The sequence below is a fragment of the Ursus americanus genome, chromosome 7, assembly GCF_024610735.1.
Source record: "Ursus americanus isolate L20-20 chromosome 7, mUrsAme1.1.p, whole genome shotgun sequence".
NCBI classification, from domain to species: Eukaryota; Metazoa; Chordata; class Mammalia; order Carnivora; family Ursidae; genus Ursus; species Ursus americanus.
In genome coordinates, this window is record NC_142133.1 from 27,797,571 (window position 1) to 27,818,919 (window position 21,349).

Here is a 21,349-nt window from a genome sequence, read left to right on the forward strand (position 1 = left end):
GCACTGGGTGTTATGTAAGACTGACGGATCACTGAACTCTACCTCTGAAACTAATAATACACACTGTACGTTAATTAATTGAATTTAAGTAAAAAATAAAATCTTTTTTAAGAAAAAAAGCAAGCAAGAAAGATTATCACTACGTTAAAGCAAAGCTATCCTTGTCCCTTACTGCCAGGAATGACGCACGCTTAATGGCACTGTGTATACAAAACTGCATTACAATGTATTAGACCTGAGGGGGATTTCTTTGATAGGAAGCCTCTTTGAGAGAGAATCAAGGCCCAGCTTGTTTGTATAAATGCCAGAAGCACATATTGAATGAAGAATGGAGTCTGCGCTCCTCAGGTCAGAAGACAGAATTAGGAGTTGGGAGTAGCAACTACCCCTCATCTAAAGAATTTACTCCAAAATCTGAATTAATTTTCACCATTGAAACAGAAAAAGGCTAATTTGATTCCGTAGCTATGAAGAATGAGCATAGCAGCATCCTTTGTAAAAATACTTTGGAAATGTCCCTGATTTATTTAAAATGCCAGGGATGCATTCAGCAACAAAATGCTATGACAAATCATGACAAAAAGAATTTTCACTCTAGCCTTTTGCGGAATCCAGAGCGGCAGCAGCAATTCCTGGTAGGACTGTCTTTTCTTGCACTCACTATACCCAACACTGGACAAGGAAACTATATACTGATTGATTCAGGAAATCAAAGTAATAAAACTGCCAGCAACAATGCGGCCAAGCGATTAAAAGAAGGCTGGTTGAAAATTTAAACACCCTTTTTACTCATTAATCTCCAACTGCTAAAGACAAACAAAAAGCAAAATTAACATGATTGTAAACTAAGCACTTGTGTCCCGTGGCTACCGTGTTAGCCTGCTGAGAGGGAATGGGCTGATCAAAGCCGGGGAGTCCGCAGAGAACTGTGGATAAGAGCTGCTTTAGGGAGCACACAGTCAGGATCCATTACCGGGCCGGTTCAGGAACAGGTGAGTACCGTAATTAATCTTGCCTTCAATTTGGAGAGAAGCAGGAAACCTACCTGCTCTGTCCACCAAGTTTATATGTTAATCCCCCGAGCTCTGGGAAGAAGTTTTTAAATTGGCGTAAAGACTTTTCCTGCCCTTCCAAACGTGTAGAGGAGAAACAGTTGGGAGGGGTTGCTGAGGTCCCTAACTGCAGGCAGTTAAGCCGCCTCCCAGGAAAGCTGTTGATTGCTACCTTGCTTGGTTTGACGCATCTAAGCCCACAGAGCAAAGGCTCTTCCAATGAAGCCAGCAGGTTTTTTAATGCAAGAAAATTCTCAGAGACACAGGAGGCCTCACCCCACAAACATAAACCATGAAAATCCAGATACTTGGAATTGGAATTGCTTTCCAGGGCAAACTCATCTAATCGATGGACTCTTGAATTGCTTAAAGCATACCCAGGACCTTACATATTATTCTAGATACGGAAAAACGAATAGGTACCTGCCTTGTCCCTTCTTTGCACCAAATTAATATTTTAAAAAAATAATAAATTGTACAAACAAGGGGCGCCCAGGTGGCTCAGTCAGTTAGGCGTCTGCCTTCAGCTCAAGTCATGATCCCAGGGTCCTGGGATAGAGCCCAGTGTTGGGCTGCTTCTCCCTCTCCCTCTGCCTGCCGCTCACCCTGCTTGTGTGCTCTCTCTCTGTCAAATGAATGAATAAAATCTTTTTTTTAAACTTGTACAAACAACATAACTGCATTGGCAATAGAAATTTCACATTAGAAACACTGAGGGGGCGCCTGGGTGGCACAGCGGTTAAGCGTCTACTTTCGGCTCAGGGCGTGATCCCGGCGTTCTGGGATCGAGCCCCACATCAGGCTCCTCCGCTATGAGCCTGCTTCTTCCTCTCCCACTCCCCCTGCTTGTGTTCCCTCTCTCGCTGGCTGTCTCTCTGTCAAATAAATAAATAAAATATTAAAAAAAAAAAAAAGAAACACTGAGAACTTATACTAGTAGCAAAATAAAGTCGAACCACAGAAAGCAATCTTCTACAAGGAGGCAACAAATTATGGGTGTAAGCGGAAGATGCAAGAAGATGCCCTCTGACACCCCTAACATGGAGTGGTAGAGGCCACTCTGTGGCAGAAGGCTGAAAGCAAAGCAGTTTGAGAAGCCTGTTAGAAAAGGTAATTCTTGGGTGCCCCTCCCTTGAGACACCCTCAGTGATGGGCTGAGGCTCCAATGGGGCAGCAGTTAGCCGTACAAGCATGAGACCTTAAAGAGTAAGGTCTTTTTTCCCCCCAGAGAACCTGCACACAGTGGCAGAGATGTGGCTTCACTAGGACTACCTCCCCCATTCCTCTCTGCCCGTCATGCACAATTCTACAACAAAGCATTACTACATTCCTGAAATGTCACTACTGCCAGCTTCTTTCCTCTTTAATTTATCAGGATCTGATGTCCTACTACTAAAGATTTGGTTAGGACCTCTCTTAGTCAGTTGGGTCTGCTGTAACAAGACCATACACTGGGTGGCTTAAAACACAGAAATTTATGTCTCACACTTCTGGAAGCTGGGAAGTCCAAGATCAAGGTGCTGGCAGATTCAGTGTCTGGTAAGAGCCCTCTTCCTGGTTTACAGATGGCTGTCTTCTCATTGTACCCTCACATGGCAGGGACCAAGGACAGAAGCAAGTACTCTCCCGTCTCTTCTTTTAAGGGCACTAATCTCATCATGAAGGCTCTACTCTCATGATCTAATTATCTCCCGAAGCCTCCATCTCCAGATACCATCGCATTGGGTTTAGAGTGTCAGTTTATGAATTTGGAGGGCAGGGTGGGGAGTGGAATCAAACATGTACTCTGTAACGGGACTCATATCAATTTCTGACAACTTCCAACTCCTATTTGTTCAAAATCAGCGGAGCAGGACTGGACATGAATCCATTGAAAGCAAATTCAACCACATACTTTATTTTTGTTGTTCAAAGTGGGTAGGGAGTCTCTGTGTGGTCACTACCTACCACACAACAAGGCTTAGGGTGAATTCTACATGGTCACTCAGCTTGAGTTAAGGAACAGGACTTCATGGGGGGAAATTTCAAGCCAAGAGTCAGAAAGAGAAGATGGCATAGTCGAGGATTTTCCAAACATCCCAGAGAGAGAGATGATGCTGTGTTGGGGTGCTATGTGTGTTCCAATGGAAGAACGTGTCCCCCGAGATGTTATCTTCTTAAACTTGTGAGAAAGCAGCCTCGTCAGAATGTGGACAAAGATATTATTTAGAGCCAGGGTGACTGAGTTGCCAGCACCTGGGGATCTCAGGGTCCCTTAAGAAGTTATAGCCCCTTTTGCAAGGGGTAGAAAGCCCTCCCGAGAAGCTAAGTATGGGTACAGCTTCTCCTGCTGGTAGAAGGGCAGACCCTAGTTCTTCTAGGCACACTATGCGGGCATCCCCAGCATCATCTCCCAAGGTCGTTTTTGGATGACCTTCCTGAAGTACCGTACTCTTCTAGTCACATTTTAAAAGGTGTTAGCCATAAGCTGCTGATGACCAGTGTGAACAACACTCCGCTACAACAATCTGCCAGGTAAAGGAAATGCTTTGAGTTAATAAAGGTGGTTCAGGGATGAAAAGGTTCCAACGGAATACTTACATAACATTCAGACACATCAGAGTATTAAGTTAGAGGCAGAAGGCAAAGTGGAGATTATCTACCAATTAGGGCAAAAAGATGAAGAGATGATGAGATGAAGAAAGACATAAGGGAAAATAACATTAGAAATCAATTCCTTCAACAAATCTTTATTAAACGGTTATGTTAAGTTCTGAGGATGAGCTGGTGAGCAAGACAGATACGCCCTCCTAGTTCTATAGGCAGCCCAGTAGATGTTTAAAAAGCTAAAATAATAATTTTTAAAGATGCTTTTTTCCCTGAATTTCTTGCATGAATATTTTAACATTCTCCCAAGTTGCAATTCTGTTTACCTGAAGAAACAAACAAAAAAAGAGCTGACTGATGGATGGAACAGAAGCAATTTTAAAAGTAAAAAATAAAAAAAAGGACTTAATATAATCTTTTAAAAAGTACTCAGAAAAAAATTTTAACGTTTATTATGTTCTAGACACATTTTAGGGAAAAGACGGTCGTACAAAGGCCTATTTGGACAGAATTTTTAAACTTCAAAAATAAGAGTTTTACGAGTTTAAGACTCGACAGGTAACAATAAAGCACCATCTACCACGCTTGGAAGGACATGTTTTCAAATACGCCAGAACTAGGAAAATGTACCTCCTTTCTGAATAAGCTATTTCAAGACTTACTCTAGAACAAGAGATGATCAGAAGGAAAAACTGAAGCAGGGTCGTTGCAGCTGAAAGAGACCAGCAGTAAGCCGGGAGAACATTTCATTTGTAGGGGTGAGTCTGGTGTAAAGACAGTTATACCACAAGGAAAATGGACAAAACATTTGAATCCACTGAGTAAGAAATATAAATGGCTAGTGAAATAGCACTGATCAGGGATATGTAAGTTAAAACCACAAAGAAACACCACTTTCCAATCTATCATATTGATTTAAAAATTTAAAAAAAAAATACTAGCCGAGGAACCAGCTTGATAGAGGAACCCACTGTCCAAAGTTGGGACAATTTTGGCATTAAAAGAACCATGACTGTAATTGATTGAAACATGTTAACTACATTAGAAAATGAGTCCATATGATACTCAAAAAAAATTAAAAGGAATAAAATAAGCAAGTAAATAAATAAGAACTTCTTTGAAGGTGGCCGTTATGCCAAGTTCTTAACTCTGGAAGAGAAAGGAATATTTTTCCTTTACAGTAGGAAACGTATTGCAGAATAACCTAATATTCCTAGTCAATGAGGAAAAGCTCTTCTTTCCAGAAAAATGCCAGCTATAAATGTAGACAGAATTGGAAAATCACAATTTGCAACCCCTAAGGAAATAATTAAGCCAATAGTATCAACAGATACTGAAACCATTAGGCGATAGGTTGATGGACAGCTGGATATTCACCTAGTGCCAAAGTTATCATCCCACAGATTACTATTTAGTTCCAAGGTGATTGTCGACAGGTAAACCCAGTGGTCAATCTTACTATCGCCAATGATGGGATTACCAGAGCTTCATAATGTGACTCCTGGTGGGATGCGGTGTTTAGCCCGAACCTAATCAAGCCCTTAGATCCAGCTTCCAATAGGTGGCCCTCTTTAAGCCTTCCTAAATCCCTTGGCCCCATCTGTATTTCAATGATCTCTTTATATGTTTGTCCTCCTCCACTAGACTGTGGACTCTGAAGGGCAGGAATTAAGTAGCTCTAATGCCTGACACACAGTAGGTGCTTTTAGTTCTACAACAGAAGAATATCACTTATATTTGATTGTTTCCTCACTAAACGCTGAACTTCACAGGGTTAAAGAATACATCTGGTTTTATGCACCATTAAGCCACTGGTGCCTAACAATGCTTGGTTTTCAATAAATATTTTTGAATGAATGAATGAATAATTTTATAAGTAATCGCCTCTATTCCCTATGACACTGAGTCACATTCCGAGAAAAAGCAGCTTCTTGACATCCTTTTCCTTGTAATGATTTAGTGCATTAAATTAGTTCTTGGATTTATTCTCGTATTACAAACTCCTAGCGATTCTTCTTTCAACCCCCCTCAACTGCCAGAATGTCATAAATCAGGGGGAGGTAGAGATAAAGTGAACAGATTAGCCTCCAATTTACAAGCTTGTTTTGCCTGGGATAATTGTAAAGTCACACGTTCCTCGGTGTGACCCTATCACGACAAAATCTCCACGAGTGAATTGATTACGTATGATTATGACTAAAGATGTAGGATAACGGAAGAGTTAAACTAGTATTTGCTAGGCAAGGTTGTGATCTTTTTAAAAATATAGTCTTTCATTAGTGAAACAGGGAAAATATGTTCCTAATTACATTCCAAGCGGTTTGCTAGGATTGACAGTCCCACGGACAAAGGAGGGGACAAAACGCTCCTTCCGACCGGCGTTTGCAGCCAGAGCCTGCGCCCCCCTGTAGGCGGGGCCACCGGAGCCTCCCTGGACCCAAAGGAGGAGGGGGCGGGGTCGAGGGCGGGTCCAGGCCTCCAGGGGCGGGGCCGCAGCGGGCGAGGGGCAGGCTGGGAAGCGGCGCCATATTGGCGTCGGCCGCGCTGTATTGTCATAAATAGAGCCGGTTTTGTGGTGTTTTCACTACTCGGTTGGATGCCTCGGCCGTAGTAAGTGAGAAAGTGAGCGAGCAAGCGAGCTACAAGCGACCGGAGGAAAGTCGATAGGAGGAGAAGGGAGGAGCAAGAACTTGACTCCAGAGAGAAAGATACTCGCCGGTGAGGGAGACGCAGGAAGCGATGAAAGAGATGTCTGCGTAAGTGGTGGGGGGCGGCGGTTGGGGGCGTAGCGGAGAGGGGTGGGTTTGGATGGTCGGCCTGGGACCCGGTGTCCGTTCCCTGCCGCTCGCGTCCTGCCCGGAGCTCGCCCGAGTGGTCTCCTTCCGCGCTCCTGGCCGGTCGGCAAGGGCACCTCCCCTACACCCGGCGGCTCACCTGGCCACCCCTGCACAGACTCGGGGACTCCTGGAGCCCCTATCTGCCCTCGCCTGTCCCGCCTCCGAAGACGCCCCCAGACAAGGGAGCGGCGGGAGAGGCGCAGGTGTCCGTGGGGAGAAATTGTCGGTCACTGTCCTGCCCCCAGCACTGTCTGAGCCCGTCTTTGCTCCTGTCTGCATTGGCGCAAATACCATCCCCCTACCTCCCCCTCCTCCCTCCCGACAGACTGTCTCCTGGTCTTCAGGAGTGAATGACCTATCCCAGCCCATGCGGTTTTTTTTAATAAAAGCTACGATCTTTTCGCCCTCCCCCGGCCTCCGCCCACCGACCCACAGTGTATCTACCGGTCTATACCTCCTGCTCACACTTTGATAAGTCAGAAACGGTTTCCGTGCTTGGCAAGATTTTGTTGTAGCTCTTAACATTTTGGTTTATTAGGAAATAATTTAAACAGAAAAATGCAGAGGATAACATAAGCATCATTTGTGTAGTCACCATCCATCTCTCCCAAAGCATAGAATTCTATGTGTGTGTGTGGGGGGGGGTGTACATACATATCTTTATTTAAAAGAAATCAAGCATTACCGATATGTCTTAATGATTCTGTTACCTCCTCTTAGTCCATTCACCTCCCTCCCTAGAGTTCCACACAGTCCTGAACTTGATGTTTATTGCGTTTTTAAAAATGCTATTACAGCATATGTTAAGTGTCCATAATAACTGGCATTGTTTTACTTGTTTTTAAGCTTTTTATAACTAATACCATACTTGTCATTTTGCAACTTTTTTTAGTGCAACATAGTATATTTGAACTTTGTCCATGTTAATATTTTCAACTCTCATTAATTCATATTAACTACTGTATTGTATTCCATTGTAGGGATACACCCTGATTTAGTCCTTTTCCTGTTAGTGATTATTTGAGGTTGTTTCTAAGTGTTCAGTGTTACAGTGTGGCAGTGAACATTCTTGTACATGTTTCCTTGTACACTTGTACTAGAATTTCTCTAGGGTGTTTACTTATAAGTGAAATCGATGAGTTGAGGGGATGTGGGATTCTTTTGCTTGGCTTTCCCTCCCCCCGCCCCAGATGAAGGAGGTTCAGAACCATATATTTGGAATTTTAGTGCTAGTAGGGTAGGAAGCTTGATAGCCAACTTTTTCAGCATACAGTTAAGAAAGGGGGACCCAAGATCATAGTGTCAGAAAGAGGTATTTGTTGAAGGGAGAATGGAGTGGTGGAAAGATCTTGGTTCATATTCTGGCTCTTCCTATCCCTTGAATCTTGGGTACTTACCTGTAAAATGGCACTTATTCAGTACCTACCTCTTAGGGTTATTATTGAAATTAATTGAATGATCACATATAATCAGTCTGTCCCATCCATTTATCATACATATTTAAACACACACAGACAATACCAAAATAGCTCTCTTAGAGGTAAAAAGCTAAATCTTTAAAAAGAAGTTACTTGAAATAGCTAATTGAAATTTTGTTTGTTCCACGGGAAAACTAATACCAGAAATTAAAGTCGCTAGTATTGATGTTTCCCTTTTGTTTCTTTGAATCATTTCAGAAGACATATAGGCTATTTTATCTTCCATTTGATTCTCCCTCTTTACCTAATGAAATCTTTAGCTAAAGAGCATGCCTTACTGTAAGAACTTAGTAGCAATAAGTCAGTGTTTTGACAAGTTAAAATTCAAAAACAATCACTACTGTAACTTCGTGTGTTATTGTTTGCAGAGCTGATTTATTCATTTAAAAGACTGTTCTTTTATATTTTGAGATTACATTCTTACTGTTGTTGTTAATGGTCCTGAATATCGAATGGTGAAGATAGATGGTAGGGTTAGTTGGTTATTGCGTATGTTTATTTTTACTTTACTTTCTTAGCAGAATAAAAAGTTTTACCAACCCATGTTGGTCCCAAAATTTATTTTGGAATTATTGAAATCCAAACTCAGAAATTCAGTTGTATAATTTCCTGATAGCTAGAATCTTTTGGAGGTTGGCTTGTATTGTGCCGATAAAAGTGTAAAGAATTTGATAGTTATTTAGTATGAAAATGGTCTGGGTACCAATCTAAATGAAGAGAACAATTAACTAGAGTCACAAAATGTGAGGACTATAAATTCTGATTTGAGCAAAGGATGTTAATGTAAGTTTCTCAAGGACAAATCTAGTCGTGATTTCTTTTTAAAAGCCAGGATATTTCACAAAGACCTTCTAATGGGATGTTTTTGTTTCTTTCTTGAGGGGGAAAGAACGTTGTTCTTACTCAGAGCTTTCTTTCAAGTGGCTGACTGCTTTTCAAAGATTGAATATAGATGGTACTTGACTTAAGTCCGCAGGGTGTAGTGGAGGTGGCCCTGGCCCAGCTCCCATTCAGGCTTTTTGCATTTGAGCTAAGTGGTGCTGGCACAGTTGTCCTGATGCCAACACATGCTGCTTTTGGCTTGAAAAGACATCCTAACCATGAAAGCTGGAGGCAGTATGAATAGCCCTTCATCAAAATAAACACAAAATACCCTTTTTTCCCCTAAAAAAAAAAAAAAAAAAAAAAAGTGCCTGCCCCAACTGTTAGGACTAAGTAAACTTCTAAGGTAGCTAAATTAATGAGTGGATTGAGAGATTAAATATATCAGTACGATATGATGCTTTAAATTTTTTCTGCTATTTCATTTTTCTTGAACAGAAACACCATGCTGGACAGCCAGCGTCAACAAAAGCATTATGGAATCACTTCTCCAATTAGTTTGGCATGTCCTAAAGAAATTGATCATATTTACACACAGAAATTAATTGATGCCATGAAACCATTTGGAGTGTTCGAAGATGAGGAAGAATTGAACCACAGGTATGTCATTTAAAAATGCAAAATAGTTTACAGTACGTTATTTAATCACTGATTCCACAAATATAAAGTACCTCCATCATGCCCCTGCCTAGGGATACAAAAAATGACAACATGAAGAGAAATTTTGGCCCTCCTGGAGCTTATATTTTAGGAAGAGGTTAGAGGAAGAGACTAACAATTAGCCAGATAAATAAAATAAATACAATGTTACAGATGACAAATGCTGCTGAGAAAAATGAAGCTGGAAGTGAAGGTTATCTGGAAGACTTATTGACATTTGAGGGGAAATGTCAAAGTGAGAGAAGGAACTATGTAGATATTTGAGGGAGGAGCATTCTAGGCAGTGGTTGAGGTGGGAGTGTACCTGGTATATTTAAGGAATTACACAGTAAGGTAACCTGGGCGTCCAGAGCAGAGTGAGTAAGCCGGTGAGTATGGGCTTAAAGAACGTAAGATGGGAAGTTGCTTGGAGAGCTAGGTCACTTAGGACCTTGTAAGTCACTATAAAAGTTTTGGCTTTTACTCTGAGTGAAATTGGAAGCCATTAGGTTTTTGAGCAGAAGAGTGACATGATTTACTCATGTTTTAACACAATCACTCTGGCTGCTATATTGAGAATAGTCTGAAGAGGGATCAAGGGCACAAGTCAGGAGACTGGTTAGGAGGCTATTATAAGAACCCAGGGAGGAAAGGATGGGGGGTTGAACTAAGGGGATGTTAGTGGAAGTAATAAGAAATAGGATTCCGGATATATTTTAAAGGTAGGGTTGTTTAATGACTGGAATATGTGTGAGAGAGGTTAAGGATGATGCCAAGGTTTTGGGTCTTAGCACCTCAAGGGATAGAATTCCATTACCCAGAGAAGGCTGAGGGAGAAGCAAGTTTGGACATCTCAGGAATTCCATTTTTCATATGTTATCCTTGAGATGTCTACCCTCTATTTTTTTCTCTTTCTCTCTTTTTTTTAATGTGGATTTAGATATCCTATTGGTTGAAAGTTTGGTTTAATATCAAACTACTGTTATTAAGTAATATTATTTCATAGAAATTAGCCAGTATTTAATTTACCCATTTTAATTATTCAAAGATCTATGACTAGATGAGAGGATGCTAACCTCTATCGCCATACTGAATTGATTTTATTCCATAGTAAGGCCAAGTAAGTTGACAATTCAGTTGGCCTCTGCAGACTTACTGAAGGTAATTTTGATTTTTTATTAGACTTTTTGAATTTTGAGAATAGCTCAAAGGCCAAAATGCTGTCATCACATTCATCATTTCTTTGGAACTCTTAGGGACCTAAGAATGCTAAAGAGATGTGTATGTATCAACAGATGTGACAGCATTAGCCCATGTATGTGCTTTTTACTCTAGCGCCAACATAAAGGTTCTGCCTATACGTTTAACTAATTTTTTAAATACTGTTTTTGGGTTTTCTTAGTTTTAATCTAAAGCATGTTGTTTTTTATTATAGGCTCGTTGTTCTTGGTAAATTGAACAATTTAGTAAAAGAATGGATTTCTGATGTCAGTGAGAGTAAGGTAAGACTCTAAACTACATTGAATTCAGTTTCATTATGTCCTGATCATTAGTCCTAGTAATAAGATGCAGGAGTTGAGGATAATCTGAAATAGGCTTTTTGGTATACTTGGTAATGAACTGGTCTAGACAGTTGAGTCTCTAAATAATGATAATGAGATAAATAAATGAGAATTTACCCGTGTCTAGCTGCAATTCTACATAGATTTCCTGCTTGAATTACATGTAGTTTACCAAAATTTAAATATCAAGGGATTTTACTTTAAAAGCCAGATTTCAGACATCTTGTGAAATACCAGATCTGGCAACATTGGGCCTGTCTTTGTGCAAGGCAGGAAGAGGCTTCAATGGATTTGGGCTCCTGCCCTCCAGTGCCTTGTGGCCCCACCAATGCCTGCTCTCTCTGACACAGCACCTGTCATTTATCAATCAGTTTCTATATTTCTTATGTATACCTTATATTTGCATACCTGCCTGACCCCTGAGACATGGGAGTTTGCAAATCCTAATTTATAATTATGCAGCTTTTTTCCCCTGCAGTACCTTTACTATTTTTCTTCTAAAATAAGTTACATTTTCCTTGCTTTCTTAGAGTATTTTGAATGTAACTGAATTTTCCTATGTCTGGGAATCATCACTGAATATTATTTTACTGGCTGTACTAAATTGAAGTAGGGGGTATGGAACTGGGTGATATTATTTGCCCCTTCACTGAGTGGCCCAAACTGTTGTATTTTAAGTTTTCATTTGGTTTTTATAATTTTTATAGTTTCCCTATCTTTCCCTTAACAATAAGCTGAAAGTTAATGTATCATAGCAGTCAGTGTGTCTCTCCGTAAACTCTTTCTTCTCTTCTCCTTAATCTGCCTGGATTTAGAAATTAGATAAACACCCGTCAGAATTCTTTTGCAAATTTTAGTATGTCTTTGTGTACCTATGGTACATGTTTAAAATTGGTTCTTTTCAACAATGGACTCAGAATAAGGTCATGAGGGAATCTGCTAAGTCTGCAGTCATTGGGTTTAAATAAATGGTCTTTATGTTGTTTACTTTTGCTGCTAAACAGCTATCTGACTCATTTCTGAACTCTCAGCAGGGTTATCAGTAGTTGAGATTTAGATAAGTTGAATTCTGAGCAGGTGAAATGCTAGTCATGAGTAACAAAAAAAAAAAAAAAAAATCATGTTTGTTTTTCTGCTACTAGGTGATCAACTCCACCAGAAAAAGACCTGTCTTGGTCACTTACATAATTTCAGGACAGAGCTCAGGCATTAAGTAAATGTTAAAGGAATCTGTTGTCCTTCTCCAATCAGCCCATAATCATTATGGGTGTGCAAATACTCAACTTGCTAGAATTATTTTAAAATCATAATTACAAGCTTTATGACTTACCGTGTGTGGTCTTTATGTCAACTATTGTGGTTGTGCCAAGGTCTTTGCTTCTATCCCTATTCTAAGAATGCATTTGAGATAAATCAAGTATTATTCACAAAAGAGGCTATATTAATTTGTTGAGAGATACACCTAACTAATTTTCTTCACGGTTTCTTTGCACTTAACAGAAAAATCCGGTAGTATTCTGTTTCATGGTCAAAAGGTGTTTTTTTTGTTTGTTTCTTGTTTTTAATAAATTGCTTTTTCTCCCATTTTACTCACATTAATACTTTAATCTGCAAAAAGCAATCACTGGTTTACATTTAATTTCTAGGCATAAAAATTTAAGACTATGTCATAATTTGGATTTATTTTTTTAAGCAAAGTGAATAAAATATCTCACTATAAAAAATCTTTAAATTGGTTTGACATCTTCCACTGTGTGTATAAGGTGATTTTTTTTCATTTTCTGTATCAGCTGTTCCTTTTATTTATGCATATTTTAGTCCAGAAAATATCGGAAGGATTTGAGTTAGATCAAAGATCGTTTGGCTATTCCACACACAATTGGGATATTTAAGCTATAAACCATCTAGAACCCAAACAGATCATTTTAGTTAAATACTGTGGTTTGTGATGAAAATATTTTACTCTGATTGGTGTATCACTTTCTTATAAATCATGTAAGAATCTTGCTTTTCAAAGTAGGAAGGTAAACTAAAATAGAAAGTAGAAAGCTAAACCAAAAGGTCCTATCTTCTCTATCCTTTTGATTCATATTAATAAATTCACTGGCTTCTTTCTAGCTCTAAAATCATGGTAGTCTTGTGTGGTAGTCTTAAACATTAATACCCATTAAACAGAGGAAGTAACAGATATAATATCCTGTTACATAGATAATTTCATTCAAGTTAATCAAGGGATATTCTTTGAAACTTGCACTGGGCATTATAAAAAGAAATAAAAGAAATAGTAGATACAGTTCTCATTTTCAAGGAATTTAAATATAGTTGAAGAGATGGGACATGTATTCAGGGAAAAAAGGTCAGTAATAAATGTAGTATAAAAGAGGTTAAAGATAATAGTGGAGGAGCACAGAGGGAAAAGAGCTTGTTATGGAAGGGGGGATCATCAGAGAAGGCTTCCTGAAAAAGGTGGAACTTGAACTTTGAAAAAACAGATGGTATTGAGATACCCAGAGAGGATGGGCAAGCATTTGAGGTGGGGAGAATGGCAAGTGCGATGGAAAGGAGACTGGATTATGTAACATGTTGGCAGTTGGAGCTTCAAAAGGGAAGAGCAGAAGACAAGGCAGGAAAGATCCATAAGAGCATATTGTGGAGATTCTCAGGATCCAAGCATCCTTACCTCAGTAGTCAGAGAAGAATGCATTAGCACGTTTTGAACAGAAGAGTTATATATAGTAGAGTAAGAACATCAAGTGAATTTTATACAAAATAGAATAGGAGAAAATAAAGACTACGGTCAAGAAGGTAGCTTAAAGTTCTATTAAGGCCTAGAATTAAGGACATAGTAGTTGAATAGAAAGGAGGTGACATGTGAGGGATATAAGCTAATAATTGGTAAGCCAGGAAGAATAATGACTACAGGTATAGGTATTAAGGAGAATGAGGAACAGAAAGAGAGAAAATCAGAAGGGATACCTGGTTTATCATAGGAAGAGTATTTTGTTTTAAGCATGGAATATTGAAGTGGGTCAGAATGTCTGAGTGAAAATACCTGATGGGAAGTTAGAATTGGCTTCAGAGAGAGGTGACGAGTAGCCTTATAATTCTGGTACCTTCTAAAAAATTTCATTAAAGATGTTAGATTACCTCTCATAAGGAGGTCATGTCAAGATGACCACTTTCTTGCAGAAAGGTTGCAGAAATTCAATCAAGAAATTAAGCATATTTGTCACAAAAACTAATGGGTAAGTGGAATGAGTTAAGTGTATGATACTATAGAGAACTGAAAGTGCCTTAGTTTGGTAGGTAAGAGTTCCTTGGTGACTTCAGAATGATGGAGCCAAAAACAGGCAATCGGAAGGGGGCGAGTAGGGTCAAGTGTTAAAAAATGTTTTTCTTAAGAGAAATGTGTGCATGTATAGTAGGCATGAATTTGTTTTGTCTTCCCTCTGGGAACACTGTCATTACTGCAAGCTGCAGCCCAAAGAGCTCTGAAGTACTTTCAGAAATCTTAATTTCCCAAAGTTGACAAATGTAGTATATATCGGTAGTATTTAGGCAATTTTTATGCTAAATAATTTCAACAATTGAATGCCATTTCTTTAATTTAATTTTAGAATCTCCCACCTTCTGTTGTGGCTACTGTTGGTGGTAAAATTTTCACGTTTGGCTCCTATAGGCTTGGAGTACACACCAAAGGTAACTGCTTTTCTGTGTTCTGATAAGAACTTTCAATAACAAGCTGTTATTTGTTATTCATAATTAGAAGTACAGAAGAAGGGGCGCCTGGGTGGCACAGCGGTTAAGCGTCTGCCTTCGGCTCAGGGCGTGATCCTGGCGTTGTGGGATCGAGCCCCACATCGGGCTCCTCCGCTATGAGCCTGCTTCTTCCTCTCCCACTCCCCCTGCTTGTGTTCCCTCTCTCGCTGGCTGTCTCTTTCTCTGTCAAATAAATAAATAAAATCTTTAAAAAAAAAAAAAAGTACAGAAGAAAAAAATACCCATTATCTCACTATTCAGAGCTAATCATTGTTAACATTTTCCTGTAGTCATCCTACATATTTTCTTCTGTACATAATGTTTTTGTATGTTTTAACAAAAATGTAATGCATACAGTATAGTCTTAATTAGAAATACTTTGATTTTCAGGAGCTGACATTGATGCACTTTGTGTAGCTCCAAGACATGTGGAGAGATCTGATTTTTTTCAGTCTTTTTTTGAAAAATTGAAACATCAAGATGGCATTAGAAACTTAAGAGTAAGTATCCTCTAGTATTTAGTATTTTGAACTTGATAACAGAAGCTTGGGCTTATGATTGTTGAAATATTTCTTAAGAAGTTGCTGTATCTTATTAAAATAACAGATGGCTAAGAACATGGGCTTTATGGTTAATACAGATCTGGGTTTGATTCTAAAATCTACCACATATTAGCTCTTAGATTTTAAGTTACCTATTTTCTTTGAGCCTAGTTTCCTCAAAGCTGTAAGATGGAGATGTAGTGATAACTTTTTATAAGGTTTTTCTGAGAATCAATGAGATAATTGACAAAAATATTGACTGTAATATTTGATAAGTGGTTGATACATATCAAATGTTAGCTGTTAGTATGTGTAAGATTCAGTTAGCCATTCTCTTTGTGCATATCTAGCCCTTGATTGAGCAAATGAAATTTCAGCACAAGTGATTTATCAGATATTGTCCTTAGTCCCACAAATACAATAGTGAACAAGACATAGTTTATGGGAGGGAGGGATTAGGGGAACTAAGCAAACATAGCTTTAATGCAATCTAAAGTGCTAGGATAAGGTGAAGTTGAAAGGATCTGCATTATTTGGGCATCTGAGAATGGAAAAACGTTAAGAATTTGTTAGGTTGGGGGGCTCCTGGGTGGCGCAGTCGTTAAGCGTCTGCCTTCGGCTCAGGGCGTGATCCCGGCGTTCTGGGATCAAGCCCCACATCGGGCTCCTCTGCTGGGAGCCTGCTTCTTCCTCTCCCACTCCCCCTGCTGTGTTCCCTCTCTCGCTGGCTGTCTCTCTCTCTCTGTCAAATAAATAAATAAATAAATAAATAAAATCTTAAAAAAAAAAAAAGAATTAGGTTGGGGGATTAAGGAAAGCTCAGAAAGATGACATTTCTACTAAATCCAAATTACATTGATTGTATTTTTTTAATAGATTAATCATGAGCTCTGATTATAATTTTCAGTACTAGTGCTCTTCGTAAATAATCAGTTTTCAATTTAATCTCAACAAATAGTAAGTACCCGGATGATAGCAGTTCTGCCTGCCAGTTTCTGATGAATTTTTTTAGGAGGATAATAAATTAGACAACTACTGTCATGACATTTTTTGTATCTTAAATAACACAATCACAGAGTAGAAGCACTTACTTATTTGGAATGTGAGACCAAGAACATTTTCACTTTTTAGCAAAGGTATTCACATTATTGGCAGCTAGGAGTGATAGAGAAAGGATTACACCTTTAAAGGATTATTTATGTGTTCTAATTGTTGTCCTCTTTTGTAGGCTGTAGAAGATGCCTTTGTACCTGTTATAAAATTTGAATTTGATGGAATTGAAGTAAGCGTTTAATTTTTTTTCTGACTTTGCAACTGAATTAATACATAGGCTTTTTTCAGTTTTTTTTTTTAAGTCAGACTGACAAAGACATGTATTTTATTTTATTTTATTTTATTTTATTTTTTACAATATCATTTCTTTTTTTTTTTTTTTTTAATGATTTTTTATTATATTATGTTAGTCACCATACAGTACATCCCCGGTTTCCGATAAAAAGTTCGATGATTCATTAGTTGCGTATAACACCCACTGCACCATGCAATACGTGCCCTCCTTACTACCCATCACCGTCTGTCCCATTCCCCCACCCCCCTCCCCTCTGAGGCCCTCAGTTTGTTTCTCATAGTCCATAAAGACACGTATTTTAAAGACTCAAATAGTTTTTAAATAGTTCCTCACCTTTCTTTCTCCTATATCTATTGACTTCTCACCGTGGAAAATGAACCAGCTTCTATTCCTACCCCCATGATTTTTATATATACCCTTCTCATTCCTATAATCTAAAATAATTGTGTTATAATTTGGATTGGAGCAATATTCAGTGTTTACATTATTATAATCTTATAAATAATGTTCAAAACTGAGCACAAAGTGTACTAGATTATCATTCTTTGTGGCATTTTGTTTCTTGGGAGTATATAATTGTTTTGCGTTTTGTTTGCTTGGTTTTTATACTTAACACTAATTCAGAGTTAGTTTCTGCTGGCTGTCTGAATCAGGTGTTCTGTCATTATCATCTTAAAAAAATATGTGAGTCTTTTCACATGTTGGATTCCACACCAGTTGTTCTCCATGAAGGATAAACAGCTGGCATCTTGGATCTTTCTTTACTATCATCCTAGGATTTCCTTTTGCTTCTCTCTAGAGTTGTCTTCTTTTTTGACTTACTGCCATTTTAGTGGCACTCATCCGCTAGCTTCCTGAGAAAGAGCACATATTTTTGAGATCCTGTGTATTTAAAAATGTCTTTATTTTGTTTTCACATCAAAATAATAGTTTTGAGTATAGAGTTCTAGGTGGGAAATAATGTATCTCAGAGTTTTGAAGGCCTTGCTTCATTGTCTTCTACCTTTCATGCTGTGTTGTAAAGTGTGATGCCATTTTGATTTCTCATCCTTGTGATCTGTTTTCTCTCTTCGGACACTTAATGTGATCTTTTATTCCTGGGCTTCATAGTTGTAAAATTCATGGTAATGTACTTTGGTATGTGTCTTTTCAACCAAATACGCTAGACACTCAATAGTCCTCTTCCACTTTGGAAATTCCTGTCCTTCCATTCTTGGAAATTGTATTGAATTCTATTGGATTTCCTGCCTTTGTTTTCTCTTTTTTCTGTATATTGGACTGCCACATCTTTATATTTTTCTTCTGCTTTTGGGGGTTTTCTCATCTTTCAAGCTTCCTATTGTTTTCCATTTCTGCTGTCATATTTTTAATTTCTAAGAATAACTTTTTTATTTTTCTAAGTGTTCTTTTCTGTTTAGTTATGTATTTATTTACAGCCTCCTATCCTCCTTTCCTGGATACAATATTTTTTATCTCTGCTTTCTTAAATCTGCTAAGTCTGTTACCTCTTACCCATCTGCTTCCATAGTTTTTGCTGTTGTCTCCTTTTATTCCCTTCTTCCTAGTGGGTTATGCCTTTAAAAACAAAACTAAATAAAAAACAAAATGAAATTTTACTGGTACTTTAGTGGGGTTTCAAGAGGGAGTGAATGTAAATGTGTGTTGGATCTGCCATCTTTATCTAGAAATTCATTCATTAGATTTTGATGTTCTTTTTAATGCTTGGCATATATGCTAAAATTAAAATGCTTTCCCTTAATTTGCAAATTTAATTACCCTCACAAAACTTTGCTGTGATTTTCCCATGTGAGATTGCCTACATAAGCTTTTTGAAGTTTTGGTAGAACTTCCCAAACTAATAATTAGAACTTTATACTTTTGAGGTTGGGGTGGAGGGGGGGGGGGAGAATGGACTAGAAGGAGAAAAAGTAATATTTTTCTCTTTTTTTGCATCTTTCCAAAGATTGATCTAGTCTTTGCAAGATTGGCAATTCAAACCATATCAGATAATTTAGATCTAAGAGACGACTCTCGACTGAGAAGCCTTGATATAAGGTGTATTCGCAGCCTAAATGGTAAGCTTCTAAAAAGAAATCTCAGATATCTGCTTGAAAACAACTAGACAAAGAGATCTTTTTTGCAGAACTATTAATGGACTTTTTAAGGGATTGGATTAACTCAGTTAAAAATGATGTGATTTTCTTTATATAGATAATGTGACCACGGTTAGGCATTTTAAAAGACATACATTTATTTGAAACGTTGTTTATGTTTGTAGTAATGGTGCGCAGACATAATGGTCTCACGACCCCTTTGCGCTCTAAAAATTTATTGAGGACCCCAAAGATCTTCCATTTATGTGGGTTATATCTGTCAATATATGCCATATTAGAAATAAAAACAGAAAATTTTAAAGTATTTATTTCAAAATAATAAGCCTATTCTAAGTGAATAAAAATACATTTTTGTTTGAGAATGGGATTTTTTTTTTTTTGTATTTTTGCAAATCTCTTTGACTTAATGGAAGATAGCTAGATTCTTGTATCTGTTTTTTCAATCAGTTTCTTGTGTTTTGATTGAAGCACAGGAAGAATCTGACCTCTTAAAGATAAATAATTAGAAAAGGGAGGAGTATTTTAATAGGCTTTTCAGAAAATTGTGGATATTCTTTGACAATACAGCAAAACTTGACCAGTGACAATATCTTTTTCCTTTTCAACAGCTTTATTGAGGTATAATTACATGTCATAAAATTTGTTCTTTTTAGGTGTACAATTCTGTAGTCTTTCCCATATTCATAGAGTTGTGTGCCACAATCCAATTTTAGAACGTTTTCATCATCTTCAAAAGATCCCTCTTACACATTTACAGTCATTCTCCTTTCCAACCCCCAGTCCTAGGAAACCACTATTCTACTTTGTGTCTATAGATTTGCCTTTTCTGGACATTCCATATAAATGGGATCATGCAATATGTGGTATTTTGTGTCTGCCTTCTTTCACTTAGTGTAGTGTTTGTGAGGTTTGTCCATGTTTTAGCATATATCAGAAGTTTGTTCCTTTTTATTGGTGAGTAAAAGTGATTCTTTTTTAAAAGGTTAATTTGCATATCAAATCTAAAACCGTGTCAATTAACTTTTTATACTCTTACATTAAAATATTGGTCTGTCTTGTTCTTTGAATGGATCTTTTACCCATACCTGATTTTGTACTATTATGCCTTGGTCATTTGGAAATTACTGGTTCACAAAGTTATTTGGATCTTCAAAATGTTAACACACATTTCATTATAAAATATCCAGGAAAATCGCATTCATTAATATCACCACCCATCTCATCAGAAAAGTCTTTAAATATTGGAAAGCTGTCAGGCTCACAGTAGCAGATACTAGTTGTCCAAAATTCTAATTTTTACTCAAAAGCTGAAATTTTATTATTGGTAACAAGTTTTGCCATTTGTTTTCCTTGAAGTGAGGGACTCACTTTGTTCATTTTTTGGGATTCTTCTAAGTAAAACTGGTGTTCCTAAAAAAAAAAAAAAAACCCACAAAAAAAACCAGGTAGTTCAGCTTGCTTTAAACTTGCTCGAACATTGGATGGGTTCCTTTCCTGTTTTCTAACTGTAAATGCGTGGTGGTGTGGGTAATTGTTTACTAGTACAGTTTGTTGCTAAAGCTTTGATACCAGCAGTTTTTACCCACCACTGCTTATGCACCATTAGTGCAAACGTTAACACAGTAAAGAGGCAAAGCTTTATTGTAATTATAAAAATAGGTTTGACAAACTTGAAAAAAAAATAGGTTAGCCTAGCATTCCCAAGGGTCCAAGACTGCACTTTGAGAACAAAACACTGGCTTATAGCATCTTTTGTTTTGTCATTGCATTTTTATTGTACTTTCAGAGTATAGCAGTAAATCACAGTATTTGTGAAATAAGGTGTATGGAAAAGCAGTAACAGTTTTATAAGTTGGGGACATTTGATTAACAGTAAAGACCAATGGTGAAGACAGCTAAAGATAGTCAGATCCATCTCTTATTTTAATATTTAATTACATTACCCATGCACTTTTTAATTCTTTAAAAGCAAAGTGATTTCTCATATATGTGCTAAATTTCAAATACACAGAGAAAATAAAACCACATTTTATTGTTTTTGATAGTTTTAGCATTTAAGAGTCTCAAAATTAGAAGCGTGTCTGAATTAACTAGATTTTGTTGCATAATGAAAAATGAATGCTTTATCTTTTTCAGGATGTAGAGTTACTGATGAAATTCTGCATTTAGTGCCAAATAAGGAAACTTTTAGACTCACCCTAAGAGCAGTCAAATTATGGGCAAAACGTAAGTATCCCACATCTTTTAAGCTTGCATTATAAAATTACAATTTTCAGTTTCTAATGATAGAAGCACATACGGAAAGTCTTGAGCCTGTTGATACTGTTGGAAATTGAGATCCAGTAGATTTTGGAGAATCCTGTTTCTTTTTCAGTGATTATGGTGCTCTGATGTGTGCCTCTACCTCGTTTCTTGGTTGAAAACTAAAACCTCCTGACTTCCCGTCTCAGGTTTTAGCCAGGCAGTCAGAATGAGTTAGAACTGAATGAGTGAAACCCTCACTGTTGTTCGCGTTCTCTGTGGGCAGGACCATCTTATTCATCTTTGTCT

The 21,349-nt window shown here is 37.9% G+C and overlaps 1 protein-coding gene across 2 annotated transcripts in view; it reads left to right on the plus strand.

Annotated features, from left to right (window-relative positions):
* The first annotated feature begins 6,148 nt into the window (after nt 1–6,148).
* The window catches only part of PAPOLG (poly(A) polymerase gamma), a 29,610-nt gene continuing 14,409 nt past the window's right edge, over nt 6,149–21,349 (plus strand). For both annotated transcript variants that reach the window (XM_087863425.1, XM_045788033.2), the window contains exons 1-8: nt 6,149–6,394; nt 9,274–9,435; nt 10,910–10,976; nt 14,654–14,735; nt 15,186–15,295; nt 16,566–16,619; nt 18,649–18,760; nt 20,936–21,025. In XM_087863425.1, coding sequence (XP_087719551.1) covers nt 6,378–6,394; nt 9,274–9,435; nt 10,910–10,976; nt 14,654–14,735; nt 15,186–15,295; nt 16,566–16,619; nt 18,649–18,760; nt 20,936–21,025 — 694 coding nt within the window. In that variant the 5' untranslated portion in view covers nt 6,149–6,377. The remainder of the gene's footprint in view (nt 6,395–9,273; nt 9,436–10,909; nt 10,977–14,653; nt 14,736–15,185; nt 15,296–16,565; nt 16,620–18,648; nt 18,761–20,935; nt 21,026–21,349) is intronic.